General features: G+C 34.3%; 2 protein-coding genes across 2 annotated transcripts; one reads left to right on the top strand and one right to left on the bottom strand.

The window, feature by feature from the left end:
• Positions 1-1,859: 1,859 nt before the first annotated feature.
• On the top strand, positions 1,860-7,509 carry LOC121259044 (cell cycle checkpoint protein RAD17). Its single transcript, XM_041160525.1, has 12 exons — positions 1,860-2,252; positions 2,561-2,618; positions 2,965-3,050; positions 3,131-3,178; positions 3,929-3,985; positions 4,095-4,197; positions 4,740-5,050; positions 5,133-5,487; positions 5,682-5,807; positions 5,990-6,188; positions 6,276-6,336; positions 6,970-7,509. The coding sequence occupies exons 1-12, from the start codon at positions 2,052-2,054 to the stop codon at positions 7,201-7,203; spliced, it is 1,839 nt and encodes a 612-aa protein (XP_041016459.1). The 5' UTR covers positions 1,860-2,051; the 3' UTR covers positions 7,204-7,509.
• Positions 7,510-9,525: 2,016 nt separating this feature from the next.
• LOC121259043 (protein ALTERED PHOSPHATE STARVATION RESPONSE 1-like) lies at positions 9,526-14,585 on the bottom strand. Its single transcript, XM_041160524.1, has 5 exons — positions 14,199-14,585; positions 13,445-14,153; positions 13,076-13,275; positions 12,512-12,735; positions 9,526-10,723 (listed from the first exon to the last, which is right to left on the bottom strand). The coding sequence occupies exons 2-5, from the start codon at positions 14,109-14,111 to the stop codon at positions 9,922-9,924; spliced, it is 1,893 nt and encodes a 630-aa protein (XP_041016458.1). The 5' UTR covers positions 14,112-14,153; positions 14,199-14,585; the 3' UTR covers positions 9,526-9,921.
• Between the last annotated feature and the right edge of the window lie 4,580 nt (positions 14,586-19,165).

Raw genomic sequence — 19,165 nt, 5'->3', positions numbered from 1 at the left:
ATAATTAGATATGAGATTGTCATTTCTATATGGGAAGCAAATGGTGGCCATTGATGGTGGTATTTAAGGATCAGCATGTAATTAATACTGTTATTTTATTGTTGGAATTGAAATTACCCTTATTTTGGATAACTGATATATTTTATGCGAGCTATGAATTTAAATGTGTTACTATTGTCGTTGTGGGTTACTCAATAATTCATGATGCATCCTATTTAATGAGAAATGGTAGATGAAATGAAATTTTGGATTCAATTATTTATATATTTATTTTTACTTGATAGTTTAGGAATGTATTTTTTAAATCAGGTTGTGTTTATTTTTTTTTAACAAATGTTTCTAACGGGTTGCAAGTTTGTTGATAAAATGTAGGATATAATAACCGATCTTTGATAAATGAAGGAAGCAAGTAAAAAATAAACATTTCAACCCAACGCCCAAGAAAAAGCGAAAATGTTCACAAAAATTGCTTCACTGTTCAACGGTTTTAACGGCATTTAGCGGCGCAGGCTTCGACTGTTTTGTGCAATTCTTTATTATAAACAAATAATATAATTATTTGTGGGTCTCACCAATATAAATATTTAAAAAATGGTATAAGAAATGTGAATTCTGTTCTAATTATTATAGCAAAATAATTGATAGATATATTTTGTTTGATGAAAATATTTTTTTATTCTATCTAATTTCATATCATTTAAAGATTAATACACACTGATATAACGATGTTATGTAAAAAATTGATTGGTATTTACAATTTTTTTAAAATTAAAATAGGTTTCACGATAATTGATGTATTAACACATTAATTTATGTATAACAAAACTCTAACATCTTACAAGAACAAGATAAATATTAAAAAAAAATTATATTCATCATCCATACATTACATATTTATTTTTATTTTTTTTATTTTTATTTTTAACAAGTTTCTGGTGTAGTAATAATGAGTAGAAAAAATTATTACAAAATATTAGAAATGACTCAGTAAAATATTTGATAAAAAGAATATATTTTAGGAATATATTTTAGAAATATTTTAGCATAATATTTTTTAAATGAGGTTGTGTCTTTTTTTTTTTTTACAAATATTTCTAACGACTCAGCAAAATATTTGATAAAAAAAAAATAATTACACATAATTGGTAAATAAAGAAAGCATAAAAAAAAGAGACAAAACGTTTCACATAAGTGCCCAAGAAAATGCCAAAATGTTGATCAAATCAGTTGTACTGTTCATGCACGGGCTTCAAGGGTTTTCTGTAATTTCTGAATATAATTATTTGTGGGTCCCACCAGTATAAATACTTCAGAAAAAGTCAAACTAATCTCATCTTATCTCTATAAATAAACACATAGTTAATCTTTTCTTATCTATATTTAACATATCTTAATACTATTCATGCATATCTAAAAAAAACTTCATCTCATTTCTGAAAACAAACGAGATCTTAGTTATTGTTGAAGAATATTAAGGTGAATCGTCGGTTCTTTTGTTGCTAGTTCTATGATTTCTTGTTTAGCCTTGGAAATTGGAGATTTGATTTATCTAAAGATAGGACATTTGGAGTCTAGATAATAAGTTTTGCTACTCATTATCTCACATACTACATATTATAATTATTTTTATTTTTATTTTTATTTTATTTCTGCTAAATTAATTGAGTTATTCTACTTATCATCTATATGTGATTACTTACTAAGGAAAAAAATAAAAAATAAAAATAAAAAATCATTTATTGTATATAGTGTAAAGTTGGTGAATAGAATTTTTGTCCATTTCATTACTTATAAACAATAATTAGTATAATAGTAGATGTACATAAGAAAATGGCCCTTAACTTTTCCATTAGCTTCTCATCTACGCCTGCTAAAATCTCACTGCAAAAAACCCGCGAAACCTCTTTCTATATAATCTCTGAAACGACAAAAATCAGCTCGTTTCAACACCAGTATCCTCATCTCTCTTTTTGCAGAACCTCTTCACTCTCCCTAACATTCCACTGGCGTTTTTCCCTACAAATCCCTAACCATAGGTTTTTCTGAACGTCATGGTTACGGGGAAGAGGAACAACGTGGTTGTTTTATCATCGGATGGTGAAGACAGTGACTACTCATTGACTTCTAATCGGAGCTTTTCGAAGCCGAAATCGAGATTATTGGTCACTCGTTCAAACCCTAGAGGAGCGAAGAAGGCTCGCCTTTCTGGTTCTCGGCCTCATTCGAGTAAACAATCCAGTAAATTTGACGATGTATGTTCAAGTCTTTTCCTCTTTTGAAGAAATTTACCATACCATCTCGTTTGGGATTTGTAAGATTTATGAAAGTAGTATAACTGGCTTTTCTGCGTGGGGGTTTTTAATTCACTGAGCCCTGTAAACTGAAGAAAGCGTGAATTGATGTTCATTTTTAAATGCCGGTATATGACAATAATTATTAGCGAATTGGAAGTTTCTTTATTCCCATTCATTGTGTTCCATGGATAAATAACCTTGTTTGTTTTTTCAAATTTCAGATGTTTTTCTTGACTACTAAAAAATTTTGATTTCATTCAATGCAGATCAGGTACTATTGTGAAGATTTTGATGAAGTATATAATGGGTTCAAGGTATCTGCTGGTATGCCATTGTTGTAGATTCTTTGTTTGCGATGCTAACTTTGCCTTGTTAAATAAACATCAGATTCCTTCCTATATGCACTCTGGCGGAGGCTCTGATGCCAAAACATGGTGTCATGACTTGCTATGCATTGTGTAGTTATGTGCTCAGACTGATTTTTTTTTTCAAATATGGAAATAATCCTAATAGCTGATGTTCTAAATTTAGTTGGTTGAGTGATAAAATTTTTATAATGATCTCCCTAACTGTGGGCTCTTGTTTATCCATTTGTTTTTTATTTAGACATTTTTCTTTCTTCTGATTTATTGTTTGCCATTGACTAAAATGGAATTGGGAATGTAATCAGGTTTGCAAGGGAGCAACACACAGGGGTTATGGGTTGACAAATACAAACCTCGTTCCTTGGAAGAGCTTGCTGTTCACAAAAAGAAGGTCATGCTAATTTGCTTCATTTTCTATAATGTGTACGTTATGCTATTTTTTTTTTTTTCATTTTTTTGCCCCTGTAACAGGTTGAAGAAGTCAAGGTATGGTTTGAAGACAGATTGAGATCTTCTAAGGTAGTTTTGTAGTTATCGGAGCTATTAGTGTGATCTAAGTTCTTTTCCTCTATAAAGAAAGGAAAACAAAGATTAAAATCAGATAAAAAAGAGGAGGAAGGAAGAAACCAATCAGCACTAATATGGGCTGGGGTTTTATTATGGTAGACTAGGACTGTTTCCAATTAATTAGTGTTTGTTGGCACTTCTATCAGTTTCTGAATTTTTTTTTTTTTTTGATAAGCAGTTTCTGAAAAAATTATTCTAATACCTTTGTTGTCATTTAAAAGATGGCTTTAGCTAGTGTGAAAAGGTGGGAAGGACGAGTTTCAACAAGCTGTGATCCCTAGAGTTATATGGATGATGAAAATAATGATGGAACTGATGAGCAGTTTCCTTTGATTTGCAAAACCTAGATAATTGTAGCTATATGTTTTTTATACTTGTTAATAAGTAAATAACGAGGACAATGTAGCTATATTGAAACTGTGGCCTTGTCATCTTAAGATTTCAGGATTTTCAGGATTTTGATTACCTTTAAGTTGCTTGACTGTATGTTACTGATATTTTTTTATCATATTCATTGCCATAATTTAGTTTTCTTTCTTTCTAGATATGGTTTGGAGATTTGATGTTGTCACTTAATGCTGGGGTCTATCAACTGATTGTCTAGATTTTATTAACCCAAGTGATCATAACTTACCTCTGTGTTCCCTCTTCCTATAGCATCATTATTTTGGAGCTTTATGATCTCGCCTTCTTTATTTACAGGAAAAATTTAGTAATCAAGTTCTTGTAATCACTGGGCAAGCTGGAGTGGGAAAATCTGTACGTTTCCATGTTCTTCATTCATGCATTAATGCCTTTGCCCAATTTATTATATTGGTAAAAATGATTATATAGTCATTTTGAAAAATCTTGCTTTATCATCTTGCAGGCAACTATTCACACAATTGCATCTCACCTTGGAGCCAGAGTGTGTGAATGGAACACACCTACTCCGATCATTTGGCAAGAACACCTACATAACTCCAGCACAGGTATTTAAATTAGACTTGTTCATGGAGTGATGCAGCACAATTAGGTTATGGTGAATCCTTTTGACCCAGAGGAAGGAGGGGTGTTTTTTATCCCATCCTGCTTCATTCTCTATTGCTCATTGCCACGCATTGAGCATGGGTTGGTCTCCCACACATTATCACTTTGTGTATCGCATGATCAGGAGATGCAAACATGTTGGCTTAAGTTTTCACTTTGCAGTTTTGATATTCGATTCCTTTGATGTATTTGCTAGTGTTTGTGAAATGGGTTCTTATTTAAGGTGTATACCACATCCATGACAAATAGTTTTAGATCAAATGATGAGTTGTGCTATATCCAGTGGTCTGAGACATTTCACAACTAGGCCGTTAACCTTCATGAAGACGTAAATGTTTTAAAAATTATTATTATACCTTAGGTACTTGTGCAAATAGATTTTATAAGTTTAGTTCAGATACTCAAACATTATCATTTCCTTTATTGCAAGTACTGTGGTTAACATATATCAACTTTCTGATGGTGACAATTTTTCCACTAATAGGGATAAACTACACATCTAAGTTGGATGAGTTTGAAAATTTTGCTGAGAGAATAAGAAAGTATGGATTGATCCCGTCATCCTTTACTGGAGGGTCAAAATCATCTGTCATACTCCTAATTGATGATCTTCCAGTGATGAATGGAAAAGCTGCTTTTCGTAGACTTCAAAACTGTTTGCATCTTCTTGTGCAATCAACTCGGGTACCAACGGCTGTATTGCTCTCTGACTGTGGTAAAACTGATTCAGCAGACCTCACTGCAAGATGCTTTGAAGAACTTCGGTTATGTCTTGAGAGTGCTGGGGCTTGTAAGGTTACTTTCTTGAACAAGTTAGTCTTCTTTTTTATTTGTTTTGTTACTGAATGCTCATTTAAACTGGATCTGGACATTTCAGGTTGCTTTCAATCCTATTACACATAATTCTATTAAGAGGACACTTTCTAGAATATGCAGACAAGAACGGTGTAATGTTGCTGCTGATCAGATTGATCTAATAGCCAATGCGAGTGGCGGTGACATCCGACATGCAATTACATCTTTACAGTTCTTCTGTTTCAAACCTGATCCCATGCATTCCTTATCTATATGTTATACCACTACCATATGCTCAAGAGAAAAACCAGATGTGCTCAGGGCTTTGGATGATGGATTTTCTTTGCAATTTGGCAGAGATGAGTCACTTTCTTTATTTCATGCTCTTGGAAAGTTTCTGCATAACAAAAGAGACTCTGAAAATGGCATGGAATTGGGTATGTTCTGAGAAAAGCAATTTTTTAATATCGAGTTATAGTATTGAGTTTTTATAATGATCCAAGCATGCATACATAAAAAAACGATTCAAGAATACATGTCTGAAGTTTGGGTCTAAATTATCTCTTGTTAAATGATAATGCTACTCCTGCTGCCACTCAAAATTACTTACATGCGTGCTCATGTGCTGTAGAGCAAGCTGAGTTTATTGTACAGGAGAGATTATCAAGGTTGCCATTGAAGATGCATGCTCCAGAAAAGGTTCTCTGTCAAGCACATGGGCAAGCAAGGCCTATTGCTGATTTTCTACATGAAAATGGTGATATATTTATCTAAATTTGTGATTTCTTCAATGATTATTGCTATTGCTCTGTTTTTTGTGCAAGCATGCAAACAAGGGTGGCAACTTGTGCTATTGACTTACCAAAAACTTGCATGCTGTTGAATTCTGTCATGTGAGATGCCACTGATTTCCTGCTGTTGCACACAATTTTCTTGTAGTTCTAGATTTCCTGAGTGAGGAGGCAATAGACGATGCATGGGCTGTGGCGTCATATTTAGGCGATGCAGACATGCTTCTTGCTACTTTCCGTGGAATGCTATCTAGATATAACGAGGCAGAAAATGTTTTACAGTCAGCTGCTGCTTCAGTTGCTGCTCGTGGTGTGTTATTTGGAAATTCTCACCCATTGCCTTCCAGGTTAAATCTATATGCTTAAATTAATCATAGATGTAAGCAAGGGCTTTCAAAAGTTGGGCAATGAAAAAAAACTTTCTGGGTATGCAGGTGGCATTCCATTCGTCGGCCAAAGCTCTGGCAGATTGAGCGGTCATTACTGCACAATAAGGTAAAATTGGATCCTTGTCTTTTGTAGTTTTTCCTTTCATTTTATACTGTTTTTTCTCAAGTGGGTTGTTACCACTTTAATGTAAATCAGAACATGGTCATTAAAGTAAACTTCCTGAAAAACAAGGTAGTGTAGAAATTTTGATCCATCTTTGAACTTCAAGTATGCAATGAAGTTAGAACGGTTGCCTTTTTGGGTTACATGGATTGTGGTGGCCCTTGGCCACGACTTAGAAGATAGCATCTATAAAAGTGAATCATAAATTAGTGACAACGAATGGCATCCAAAGTATGAGTAAACCTTTGAGTACTTTTTATACATAAACCTTAACCTAGAGAGTTGGGATTTTCCTTTACGGTTTTTGAATTGGTTAGTATTTTTTATTTGCATCAAACAACATGGGATGTTCAATTATTCCAGCACACATTAAAATATTCTGGTCGAAATGCCTATGAATTTTCTTCAGTGGGCTATATTGCTTTGTGACTGCAGTAAATGCTGGTAGAAGTACTTGTGCATGGTCCTATTTTTGTCAACTTAAATTAAGTCGTCAGTGACAAGATTATTAAGGAAAAAAAAAAAGAGAAGAATAAGGATAGTCAAGCGAATTATTAATTGGTGTGGTGACTGCAGAATGAGATGGCAAAACGTAGATTCGATGGTTGCAGCGGAATAAATTTATCAGATATGTCAATTGTGGCTACAGAGTACACACCTGTATTCAAATGGCTTGGATATGGAACCACTGGAGGCCTGGAAACGCATCAGGTATCGATGCAATTGGACATAACAGAAGACTATTTTGATAAGATGAAATTGGAGGACAAAGAAAGTGAGACTACTGATGATGAAATAGAAGATTGGTAAAAAGAGAATGTGAGTGCTTGAGAAGCAAGCAGAATCAGTCTAGATGTGATCTTCTGAGTAAAAAAAAAAATTGCTGTAAATAATTATCCCTTCCCTCCCTTGATTGTGATAGATGTAAATTGTTTTGAAATGTCCTACTAAGTTCAGTTCTCAGTTTTGAAAATGTGAGTTACCAACAGGTTAGAAGTTAAATATTATACGGGAACTTGTCTGAGTTGAGATGAGTTCGTGTGGATGAGTATTTTCCTTGGGGAATTTATTCAATTTATTAAGTTATTAGTACGTGGAGTGGTAGAAATTTGGATCCTTTAACATAAATTGTGGTATTAGTTGGTATCTCTAGGGATTTGAAATTTGGTTTTTGTGACTTGACGGTTTGTCCCTCAGCGGCACATGCATCAGTTACTATTCACTCTCAAACTTCACACCTATAACTTTTTCATAAGGTATAAGGGTATTTTTCATAAGATGTGAGGGTATTTTTCAAATTGTGTGGGGGTGGTGAATAGTAGTTGATGATAAGAATTTTTCTTCTATGAATTTGGATCTTGAAGCACCTACCGAGCTGTTGGCGTTTATTTTGGAATCTGCTTTCGATGACCCGTGACAATTCCCAACATTTTGTGCTGCAACTTTGCAGCAGGTTGCTTGCAGATTATAACCAAACTTGTATCGTAAATTTTTTGTACATTGTATGGCTCACACTGTCCAGTAAAAACTGTTCTTTTCGGTTCTCAGCATTTTCCTGTCGGTTGCTGCCCTCTCTTGGGTCTATATCAAAGATTACGGCCAAACAAAGAAATAAGGTGGAGCCTGATAATGTTGGTAGGTTCTCGATCTCTGTCATGCTGTGTAATAAACATCAAGGTGCTTGCACTGTAGTTATAGATTTGTCAACCAACAGCCAAAGAAAGTTAGGAGGAGGTGTGTTTGTGGCAATTACCTTTGATATAAATTTGTAAAATCATGTTAATCAATTTAATGGGATAATATCCTCACATTTTATGATATAAAAGAGGCAAATTTGAACGAGTATTAGGGTTAGATTGAAACATTATGTTAAGGACTAAGATTAACATGTTCATTTTGCTTAAATTTCCATGGACAACCTCTTCAAAAGTAAAAAGTAAAATTATAAGAACATTAGATAAGAAAAAGGTGCTAAGTTTTTGAATGCGTAGGAGAATGATTTTTGCTCAAAACTTTTTGGAGTATTTTTCTATTTATATCCATGTCTGCACCCATATGAAGGGTTGTAATCGAGTCGAGTTGAGTTGAGTACCGAATGTTTAGGTTCTGTTTGTCTGGTTAATTTTTCAATTGAGTTCAACCTTGTCCAATGATTGCTTGATTAACTTATCATTTTCTTAAAATTAAATAAATTCCATTACTCAAAACTTAATATATTTTTACAAATTCACTTTCTAATATCCCTTGTGAATTCATCTGCATTGGGAAATCTCTCGCTAGTCTTTTTAACAATGCAATTAGTCTACAGTGAGTTAATAATCAAGCATTATGAACCTACAAAGAAGAATAACACATGCATTCATGGGCCATTTATGTCGACCAATCAGTCATTTGACATGTGCCAACCCTTTCTGTTAACTGAGCTCCTGCCTAATTTGGGTAGGTTTTATCATAATATTTTACTATTATTTATTATTTTATTATTATTATTTACATATTTTTCACTACTATTCAATATTATATTATTATTATTTTTTTTACTACTATTCACAGAATATTTGAAAATATCTCACTACCTAAACGCAACCTAATCTTGGAAAGGGAACCACTTTGAGATACCACAAATGCGATCTTACAGACAATTTTAGGACACTAGGAATTTCACAATCAGGATTACTGCAAATTATGGTAATCTTCATTTATCGCCTTCACCGATTTCCTTTTTATAACATCGATAATTTTCAGAGTTGAAGCTTTGCTCCTCCGAGTCACGTATCTATCATTTCATCTCGTACTAGACTTACCTTGTCGTCAATGAAGCCAAGCAAGCTGACCCTTCCATGGGCGTTTTTATCGTTGGGCAAGCAAAGAAGTTAGGCTTCCAATTTCATACTAAACTCCCGTTTGGATAGTAAGACGAGATGAAATAATTTTAGATAAAAATTAATAATTAAATAAAATACTGTTAAAATATTATTTTTTAATATTATTATTATTTTAATATTTGAAAAAATCAAATTATTTATTGTATTTTCTATGAAAATTAAAAAAGTTGTAGTTATGAGATAAAATGAATTGAGATAATTTCTCAATCCAAACGGATCTGAGTAGAGGAAACACAGTAGATTGGAATGATAACAAACCACGTCAAGCACAACCCCTTCATTAGAAATATAAAACAAAACATTGATATAAAAATCAAGCATGCAAACTCTCTTATGGCAAAGACAAAACCAAGGTATAAAATTGTAATAATAATAATAATTAAAAAAAAAAAAAAAAAAAAAAACTCCTACCTAGGTGAACGGTGAACCACCAGCTGCCTCCCGCTCCGAGAAGAGATGAAGAAAGAACACGGCCAGAGGCTCCGAGGTCGTGAATTCTTCCGTTACTTTGTACTTTTAACTACTGTGCAGAAAGGACTCGCGTATAGGGAAGAATCCTGCAACCACCTGCTGCTGCTGCGGTGCAGTTCAGTTTTGTCACACCAAAAAAGACGCACTTGATCTATTCACAAAACCATTTTTCCTATTCTGGGTTTTCTCCTCGAGCTAGTATCCTCTTCACATCATGCTCCTCACCAGCACTTTTGGCTTTGTTGCATACTGATTCAAACGCTTGAGTACACACGCTGGAAAACCCCTCTACCGCCTGAAACACATGTGGAAAGCCCATCTGAAGATTATTCAGTGTCATTGCCCTTGTTATGCTGACCGATTTTTCGTGCTTGGTTTTCTCCTCCACTGCCTTTGCTCTCAAGATCTCCACCTTGGCTCTCTTCTCTGCAACTGGGTCCTTTCCGCCTGTAGTGACACAGGATTCTGGCGTGGAATATCGCCCATACTTGCTCTCGAGTGATCTGAGCTCATTCACTTTCTTCTCGAGGTCTTTAAATGCACATTCTGACTTCTTCTTCTGCTTATGCTCGTCTGCTTGTTGAACCACAATGGCATGGATTACTGTTAAGAAGCTATTGATTCCTTCAGATGCCACCCTGTCTGGAATATGGTCAACTGCAACGTGCCATTCTTCACAAAGAGAGTAAATTCTGGATTCCTCACCAGTTCTAGATAGCGGATTTTTGCTCATCTGGAAGAGGCTAAGCCGAAGCCAACCTGCGAGCAACTGGATGTAATCCCTTTGGGCCTTAACAAGATAGCAAAAGGACTGGTGCCATTGCTGGACCTCAAGCTCAAGCTGGAGCGTTGATTGCCGGTGAATCTCGGATGTTGGCTCAGTCGAAGGGATGGTATTGAGGTATTTCAGCTGCTGAACTATGTGGGTTTGGACTTGGTGGCACTCATACATGCTTCTCCACATGCACATCAATCTGCAAAGACATACAATGCAGTAGATCAGAATCTGAGATTTGTTTCATCTGTTTATACACAATTCAAAGATTAATTCAACTAATTATAAAAAAAAAAAAATTAAAAAAATCAACATACATTGCTCCCATGATCTTTCTAGTCATTTCAACTGTATGATCGAACAACAAATGCAAATTTAAACAGAGTGACCAGTTTATTAACTTCAACCCCTCAGGCAAATCACAAGATAATACTTACAAAAAGAAAAATAATAATAATAATTGAGAATTGCTACATCCACAAAGGAATTATACAAAAACAATCTTACAAATTGATGTGGTTTCATCTGATCCGTTAGATCTACTTTATAATAAAAGTAACTTTACAATCTGACAAATCATATCAAGTTATGTCAGTTTGTGAGATTACTTATTTAGAATCACTTTGTGGCTAGAATATTTTTCATAATAATTAAGCTTTAAATAGAAGCCATGTTGTTTTTCACAATTCCAATGAATACTATTGTCTGCATGCCATCCCACATAATATACGTATGGAAATCTGCATCCAATGCCACACAATCCTAAGGTGAAGAATCATTTTTCATGACTTATTTCTTAGGCAGATCACATTGGATTTGATTATTAATTGAGATAAAGACAATAATTAAAGTAAAAAAAGTCATCAATATCCGAGTATTACAAATTTACAAGTATAGCCAAGATCACATCCTGCCTACAAGACAAGCACATACCGGTCCAATTGGTCGCCACAAGATTGTCTCAATTGGAAATTAAGATTTCTGCTACACACAGTTACTTTTGCGTACTCTTTGCACATTTCATTAATGTAATTGGTCAAAACAGTTATTTTATATTAAAAAAATTGATACAACTAATCACATTAATGGAGTGCGCAAAAATAACTGCATATAAAATTTTTGTTTAAAAAAAAGAGAGTCAGCAAAAGATATGGCCAGATTCTAAAGAGAGATAGGATGGACAGATTTTTTATTTATTTTCTCGATAAAAAAAGAGCCCAATAAATAACACAAGTACTAGTAGCATGCATAGGTGTTGGAATTGTCTGGAGCACAGGAAAAAGATCATCGGGTGGGGAATCATAAATTACAAAGTTGAGATTTGGTCATATTTCCTCAGCAGATTGTACATGTTACAGTTGGAGCCGTATATTTTTTTAGATAAAAAACAAAGAAAGAGCATATAACAACCCATTAAAAGCAGTCAAAAAGATTTTCTTTTATTTCTCCCCAAAACTTACAGTACTGTAGTACCATTAAGCATATATTCTGTCCTATTTGCTGACCTAGGTGTATCATCAGAGTTTACCTTCACTCTGCTAAGCAGACACGATCATATATCTATCTCTCTCGACTCGTGATACACAGAAGCTCTACACTATTTAAAAATATGTGATTTTATTCTTTTACTCTTTTATTTCTCAATAGATAAAAGAGTAAAATCACATTTTTAAGTGGTGTGTAGAGTGTGAGACTTATGTCTAGAATTTTTCATCTTTTTCCGCCATTAATTACAAAAAATAAAAAACAATGTCTAATGCCTTCCAAAGCTCTTAACAACTCTCCCAAAGAAATCTCCAATGAAAAAGCCATGAGAATCGAGTACTTAAATGCCCTGCAATCCCATCTCTCTTTTTTGTGCTTGTTTTTGGTTCTAGTATAGATGTTTTTTCTTTTTTCTTTTTTTGGATAGGGCCCGAGAAGTCAAGGGCTTTTGTCTTATTACCTAAAGAGAGGTGGTAGGAGTAACAGTAAAGAGACTACTAACCCTTTGACAAGGCCAATAAGTTGTGGGTAGAGTTTGGTTTCCCTTAATTTGATGATCTCAGCGGAGGTTGTTTCTATTGCCTGGGAAGCAACCATCATTTGGGATTCCAACTTTTCAACGTCTTTCTGGTTCTTCTCAGTCTTCACATAGTCATCCCTCTTCACCTCTAGCTTCCTCAGCTGCCCCACCTTCTTCTCATACTCTATCTTTATGGTCTCTGCAGTCTAACACCATCAATACAAGAAAATTACACAGATAAAAATTAAAAGCAAAAGGAAACAGAGAAAAGTAAGTTATCAAGGTTTAAGATAAGCAAAGAAACAGAGAAAAGTCAAGTTAACAAGGTTTGTGATAAGCAAAAAAACTCATAGTCAGCATAAAAATCAGTGTTCCAAAAGTTACTGTTCAGTAATCTGAAAGGAACAATAATGGAATGTTAATTTCGTTTTCTGTGCTTTGAAATTTAAGTAAAGGAAATTCGAGCAAGAGCCCCACAAGGGAAGAAAAGCATGGTGCCCAGAAGAGAATGTCTCCAAGAAAGCATGCAACTAATATCTAATCTACCTTGACTTCCTGGTACAATCTCTTCTCCCAAGCATAGAGCCTCTCCACAGTTGAACAGTGGCTGTCGCTGGCAATACCCCCAACCAAAACGCCACTTCCCACCATTTCCCCACCAATCTTCTCAAAATCAAACAATTTTGAACTCAGACCCCATGTCCACAGCGATGGACTCAAACTGAATCCATGATTGTAAACTTTTCCTGCCCAAGATTGAATAAAGGACGACAATTAAGAATAAATCTCCCTTAAAAAAAAGAGTACATAATCTTAGAATTTCATTTAAGTAACCAGATTTATAGAACAAAAACGAGATGATCACACACCCACTTTCAGAAAATACATTAAAAAAAATATGAGCAAGAAACCTACCTTCTTTACTACCTTGAGTAGAACAGCTCGAGCTTGAAACTTCCAAGAGTGAGGAGACCTGACCACCAGCATCAGCGGCCTTAAGAAAGTACTCGTCAAGCTCCTTCACAATCTCGACGAGATCTTTACTATTCCTTGACACTACCATGGCGAGCTCACTCGTGGCGGTGGTGTCTTTAGAGAGCCCACTGATCACCGAAGGTGGCGGCGTGGTGATCGCTGCGGCGGTGGTGGCCGTGGCCACAGCCTCCGAAGCCGTCATCGGGGTCTCCTCACACTCTTCCTCCGTCACGGCGGACGACGAAGGTGGCACAAATGGGTCCCAGTAATCCCAGGTGGACGACGCCGGCGGAGGTGGAGGCGGCGGCGGAAGAGCCGGGGAAGCAGTTATAGACGTCCACGTGTCGGAGCTGGGGCTCATTGGAGGAGGCGGAGGAGGAGTAGGAGGGGGAAGCGGCAGTGGGGCATGGTGGTGGTGGTGGAGATTGGTTTCGGCATTGGCGAACTGGAGCAGAGCTGAGCCTGTACTGCGAAGAGACCGAAGGTACAAGCTGTGGGCAGCCGAGAAAGCTTGCCTTGCCTTGACTAGCTGCTTCATGTACTTCTTCCTTGCTTTGCATCGTGACACGATCTCTTCCCTCTCCACGCTTGAATAACAGCAACCCATTTTCTTGCTCTTATATCTGGTAGTAAACAGATCAACTTTACTCTCTCTCTCTCTCTCTCTCTGAGTTTGGGAAGAACTGCTTGGAACTAAAAGTTCAAGGAAGTTTCTTTAAAGTTGGGTCATCTAGTTTCATGTAACGATGTTGTTTGGTTCTGTCAAACAGTTTTGGTCTAGACTCCAGATCGAGTCACTCTCTTTCCTACTTGCTCGCTTAAAGTCCTGTATTTTTCAGCTCCCAAAATTGCAAAAACCAGACCTTCCTTTTCTCTTTTCTAGCTTCTTCGGAAAACACAGACACACACTTTTTTCTCGCAAGCCTAAAATCTGAGAAACTCTCTCTATCTCTCTCTCTAGAAAGAGTAAAGGTACAGTAAGGTTTGGTTCGAGATATACTTTGAGGCGGTGGCGGTGGAAGAAACAGGGAGAGGAACAAAGAACTTTGAGAAGTGGCAGAGAGAGCAAGGAGGTTTGGGCTGAGGGCCAGTAAATTTCTCATTTTTTATACATACCAAAAGCGCAATAGCCTTTGTTTTTTTTATGTAAATTTAAATAAAACTACAAGAATAGATACAATAAATAAGATGCAGTAGATTCGGTGGAGTAACATGCAACAGAATAATACATACAATATGCAGCAGAATATGCAGTACACTTAAACCAGACAAGATATATATACGGATGAACGCCTCGTCTTGTTACAAGTTGTAGATTCAAATAGATGCTTTAAGTAGATTAATTTTATATATAAATAACTTTACAATTACATATACTACAATCACCTTCCCTACTCATCATCCATTAAAAAAAGACTGATATGTGTCATTTGGGCATATAAAAAAACATATTTTTTTAATAAATTGGCAATTTTAATAAACTATTTATAGATGCAAGGGAGAAAGTAAAATTCTAAGGCTTCGTTTGGATACAGACGGGTTTCATTTCAACTCATCTCATGATTATAACTTTCTCAAATTTTTACACAAAATATAATAAACAATTTAACTTTTTCAAATTTTAAAATAATAATAATATTAAAAAATAATATTCTAACAATATTTTATTCAACTTTTAACTTTAATATAAAATCATCTCATCTCATTATCCAAACGGGACTTAAATGTTGTAGTATAAAAAATTCTACTCATCATCCCTACACCACACTACACATAATTTTTAATTTTTTAATTTTTTTCTTAGTAAGTATGTGGTGTAGGAATGATGATGAGTAGAAGAATTTAATTATTTTTGTAGGAATAAAATAAAAAATAAATATATATAATGTGTGTTGTGTAGAATGATGAGTAGGAATAAAAATAAATTATATTTATTTTGGATAATGAAATGGACGTTATGTTATGGTCACTCTTCCTTTTCCAACGGCCGTCTCGAACCTTGTGAGTATGGAAATATTTTAAAATATTGGATGGAGAGAATTAATGATATTAAAGTAAGTAGGGAATTTATGATTTTGAAGAGGTAGAGTGGTATTTGTTCGCATATGTCATTTGAATAATACAATCCTACTTGTGATTACATCCATGCACTTAATATATAGATATGCATTAACACTACAAAATTTGAAACTAAAAAATAAAAATAAAAAATTCAAATCATAAGTTATAATTCATGCTTGTGTTGGTGGTTACAATTAAAAGGAAAATAGTAATATTAGGTATAAGCTCCAAATATACAAGCCTTGTATAAGTATTTTGTAAAAATGTGAGCCCATCAAGAAAAAGTAAAAAATTTTCACATTTTTTTATAATGGAGTCTATTTTTTTATAAAATGTCTGCACGAGATTTGTGCATTTGGGCTTGTATATATCATTTCTTTAAGGGAAATGATATTTCCACAATCCTACCGACACTCGCTACTTATTGTTTATTTATTTATTTATTTAATTGTTAATAAAGTATTTTTTTAATGACTTTGTGATTTCTTTTTAATGTTTAAGAGGGTTAAAAAAAGTTTAGAGAAAAAAGAAAAAGAAAATTTACACGTTGAGTGAGAATTATCGATAACTATAGCATGGTCCCAATTATAAATAGTATTACACCTGTCATTTTATATATTTTGAATCATATTCCAAGCTTAACACTGCATGATAACATGATTGATATGATAAACATTGATAAGAATAATTTATTTTTTTTGTTCAATATTATGGTATATCAAACGTGGACATTAATAATAAATCATTAAATCTCACATGAAACGATAAAAAGGAAATTGCAAAATAAGGTTGTTTTTTATATTTTAGTCCCGACATGTAAAAGAAAAAGTATTCAAATTCTTGCTCGAATTTGAAAGTCTCAAGAGGAAGAGAGATAAATCCATCAAGTAATAAATGATGTAAAATTCACTTAATGTATCTACCTCTCTCGTATTTAAAGTTTTCAAATTCGGACAAAAACTTAAACGTAACTCTAATTCGATCTCTACAATATTGGTTAACTCAAGAGTATTTTTGTTTAGAAAATAACTTCAGACTGAAGACTCCTATAACTTCAGGATATCGGAGACCAGTAGCTTGCTGACACGTAAGTGAGCAAATGACCAAACTATACCCTGCGTAAACAGGAGATCAAACTTTTTTCCCTCACTCTCTCCGCCTCTGGATAGTCCCCTCCCCCTCTTTCTCTGCTCTCTCACTCTCTCTGTCGAAAGAGAAAAACTCTGCTCCCTCTCTCTCTGCTCCGAAAGCCACCAAGCCCAAAACTCTGCTCTCTCACTCGATTCGAAAGACAAAACCTCCATCTCCGTCTCTCACTTCCTTCCATCTCCATCTCTGAAAGACAAAACTACATCCAAAAGCCACCATGTGAAATGCTTGGTTTGTGCAGACAGTGAAAAATCAAAGCCAAAAATCTAAAAAATCTTACAGTAAAATACACACCATTAGAAATTAGGGATTACAAAAAATATAATTAGGGATTACAAAAACACAGTACCTAAGGTGCCTGACTGTTGGGAATGTTTTTGTGAGGAAGATTGAAGGAGACTGACTCGAAGGAGTGAGAGAGAATGAGAGAGAGAGAGCCGGCCGATTGATTTCGGGAGGAATTTCCCATGAGAGATCGAAGGAGAGAGAGGGGGAAGAAGAGAGAGAGAGGGAAGGAGAGAGAAAGAGCAGTGCAAATTGAAATCGATTTCTGCGAGAGGGAGAGTTGATCGAAGGAAAGAGACAGAGAGTTGTTCGGGAGGAATTACCAAAGGAGAGAGAAATCGATTTCGGGGGGGGGGAGGGGGAGAGAGAGACGATTGGGTAGCATTTCTATTCTAAGATACCCTGTATGCGTCCCCACATTAATAATTGAGGAAGGCTTACATGTTACCTCTCTATTGATCTCCGATAAAACCAGATTAAAGGTACTTCCGTCTAGCTACGTTTCTGTTTTGTTTATTTATTTCTTAGTCAAGTGAAAACCTTTTAAGATGTTATAACGTGGAGATCGCAATTAAGGAGCTGTCTTAAAAAAATGAAAAAAATTTAACTTTTAAATTAGAGTGGTGCTAGAGCCACCGATTAGTTTATCCAATTTTTTTATTGATTGGTATACTTTTGTTTTTTTTAAAAAAATATTTTTAAAAATAAAAAATTACAAATTCATTAAAAAATAATTTCTTAATTATTAAATAAAAAAATTAAAAAAAATTCGATACACAAAAATTCGGTGGATATCCTCGACTGGAGTAGAGTTTTCCTTTAAAGTAACTATATTTTTATTTTGTTGTTAAATTGTTATTTCTCCTCTTGTTTTCTGGGAGAGATTATAATTTAATTTATCTGAGTGGAATTACTACATACTCGCTACCTCGGAGTTAGTGGTGGAACCAGATGTAGACCAAGGGCAGCCCCATCATACACGTGGCTACGCCAAAAAAAAAATTTAAAATTTAAAATTTAAAATTTAAAATTAAGTACTTTATTTTTAATAAAATTTTGAAAAATCGTGTAGAAAATATATAAAATTCCTCCAAGCCACCCTCCCAAAACTTGAAAGAACTCTACTAACAAAGGTTACAAAACTATCTTGACGGCTTCCTATTTGTAGGACATGGGTCGGGAACGAAAAAAATAATCTAAAATTTCATTTTATTTTTATTTTTTTAATATTTTTACATTGTAATTATTGTATTGAGGTGTTTGTTGAGAAATCACACCATCTTCTCATCTATTATCTTTTTTATTTTCTAATGAAAATTGCTTGCATAAGGAAAAAAAAAAACCTCAAAAGGTTACAAATAGCTTTCATAATGCACAAAACTTGTAAAACCAACTCATATACGTGTGTCTATTTGTATATATAATATTAGGGTTTTGCTCAATTTTCTTTTAGTTACAAATTTATAAAATGGGAATCATAACTCTTTTTAATGCTCAAAATTTTGATCCCCAAAAATTTCTAAAAATCAACGGTCCATAATGCGTGATACGACTCTATGAAACGCTCTCCTTTAAGGTCGAATTCTCATTTCTAATAGATATCTCAATGAATAAAAAAGGCCACTATAGTTATATATCGATAGCATTTTCCTGCGTAAATATCACATCTTAACATGTTGTTACCATTTTCCTTTTCGCTTATTAAAAAAGGAAAAATAGACATCCATATCTTTTAGAAAAATCTTATTTATCATATATATATATATATATATATATATATTTTTTTTTTTCCATCCTCCTCTTAATGAAAATTGACTTCATTTCTTTCAATGAAACCGAAATTACAGTTAACATCTCTTAATATGGTATTAAATTATTAATGTACCAATAAAACATAATAAATAATTTCTAATTATTAAATATCTCATTATGATATGATAAGAAGATAATAGCAAAAGAAATGATGGATAGTATTACTCTACTTCTTAGGAGAAGTTATGCTACGTACAAGTTCTGAATGTATAAGTTTTGTATATGTATTTATCTTGCCCAAAAGTATCCGAAGGGAGGGATGTCTAATGGAGGCTGCCTAATTAAAAGCCTTTGTTTTGGGATTTTGAATTTAGGAGCGTCTGAAACCAGTTCAAATTGGGCTTGGACGGGATA

Source organism: Juglans microcarpa x Juglans regia, chromosome 4D (genome assembly GCF_004785595.1).
Source record: "Juglans microcarpa x Juglans regia isolate MS1-56 chromosome 4D, Jm3101_v1.0, whole genome shotgun sequence".
In the NCBI taxonomy this organism is placed as follows: Eukaryota; Viridiplantae; Streptophyta; class Magnoliopsida; order Fagales; family Juglandaceae; genus Juglans; species Juglans microcarpa x Juglans regia.
Note: the sequence above shows the minus strand (reverse complement) of the source record. Positions and strands in the feature narration are given on the sequence as shown.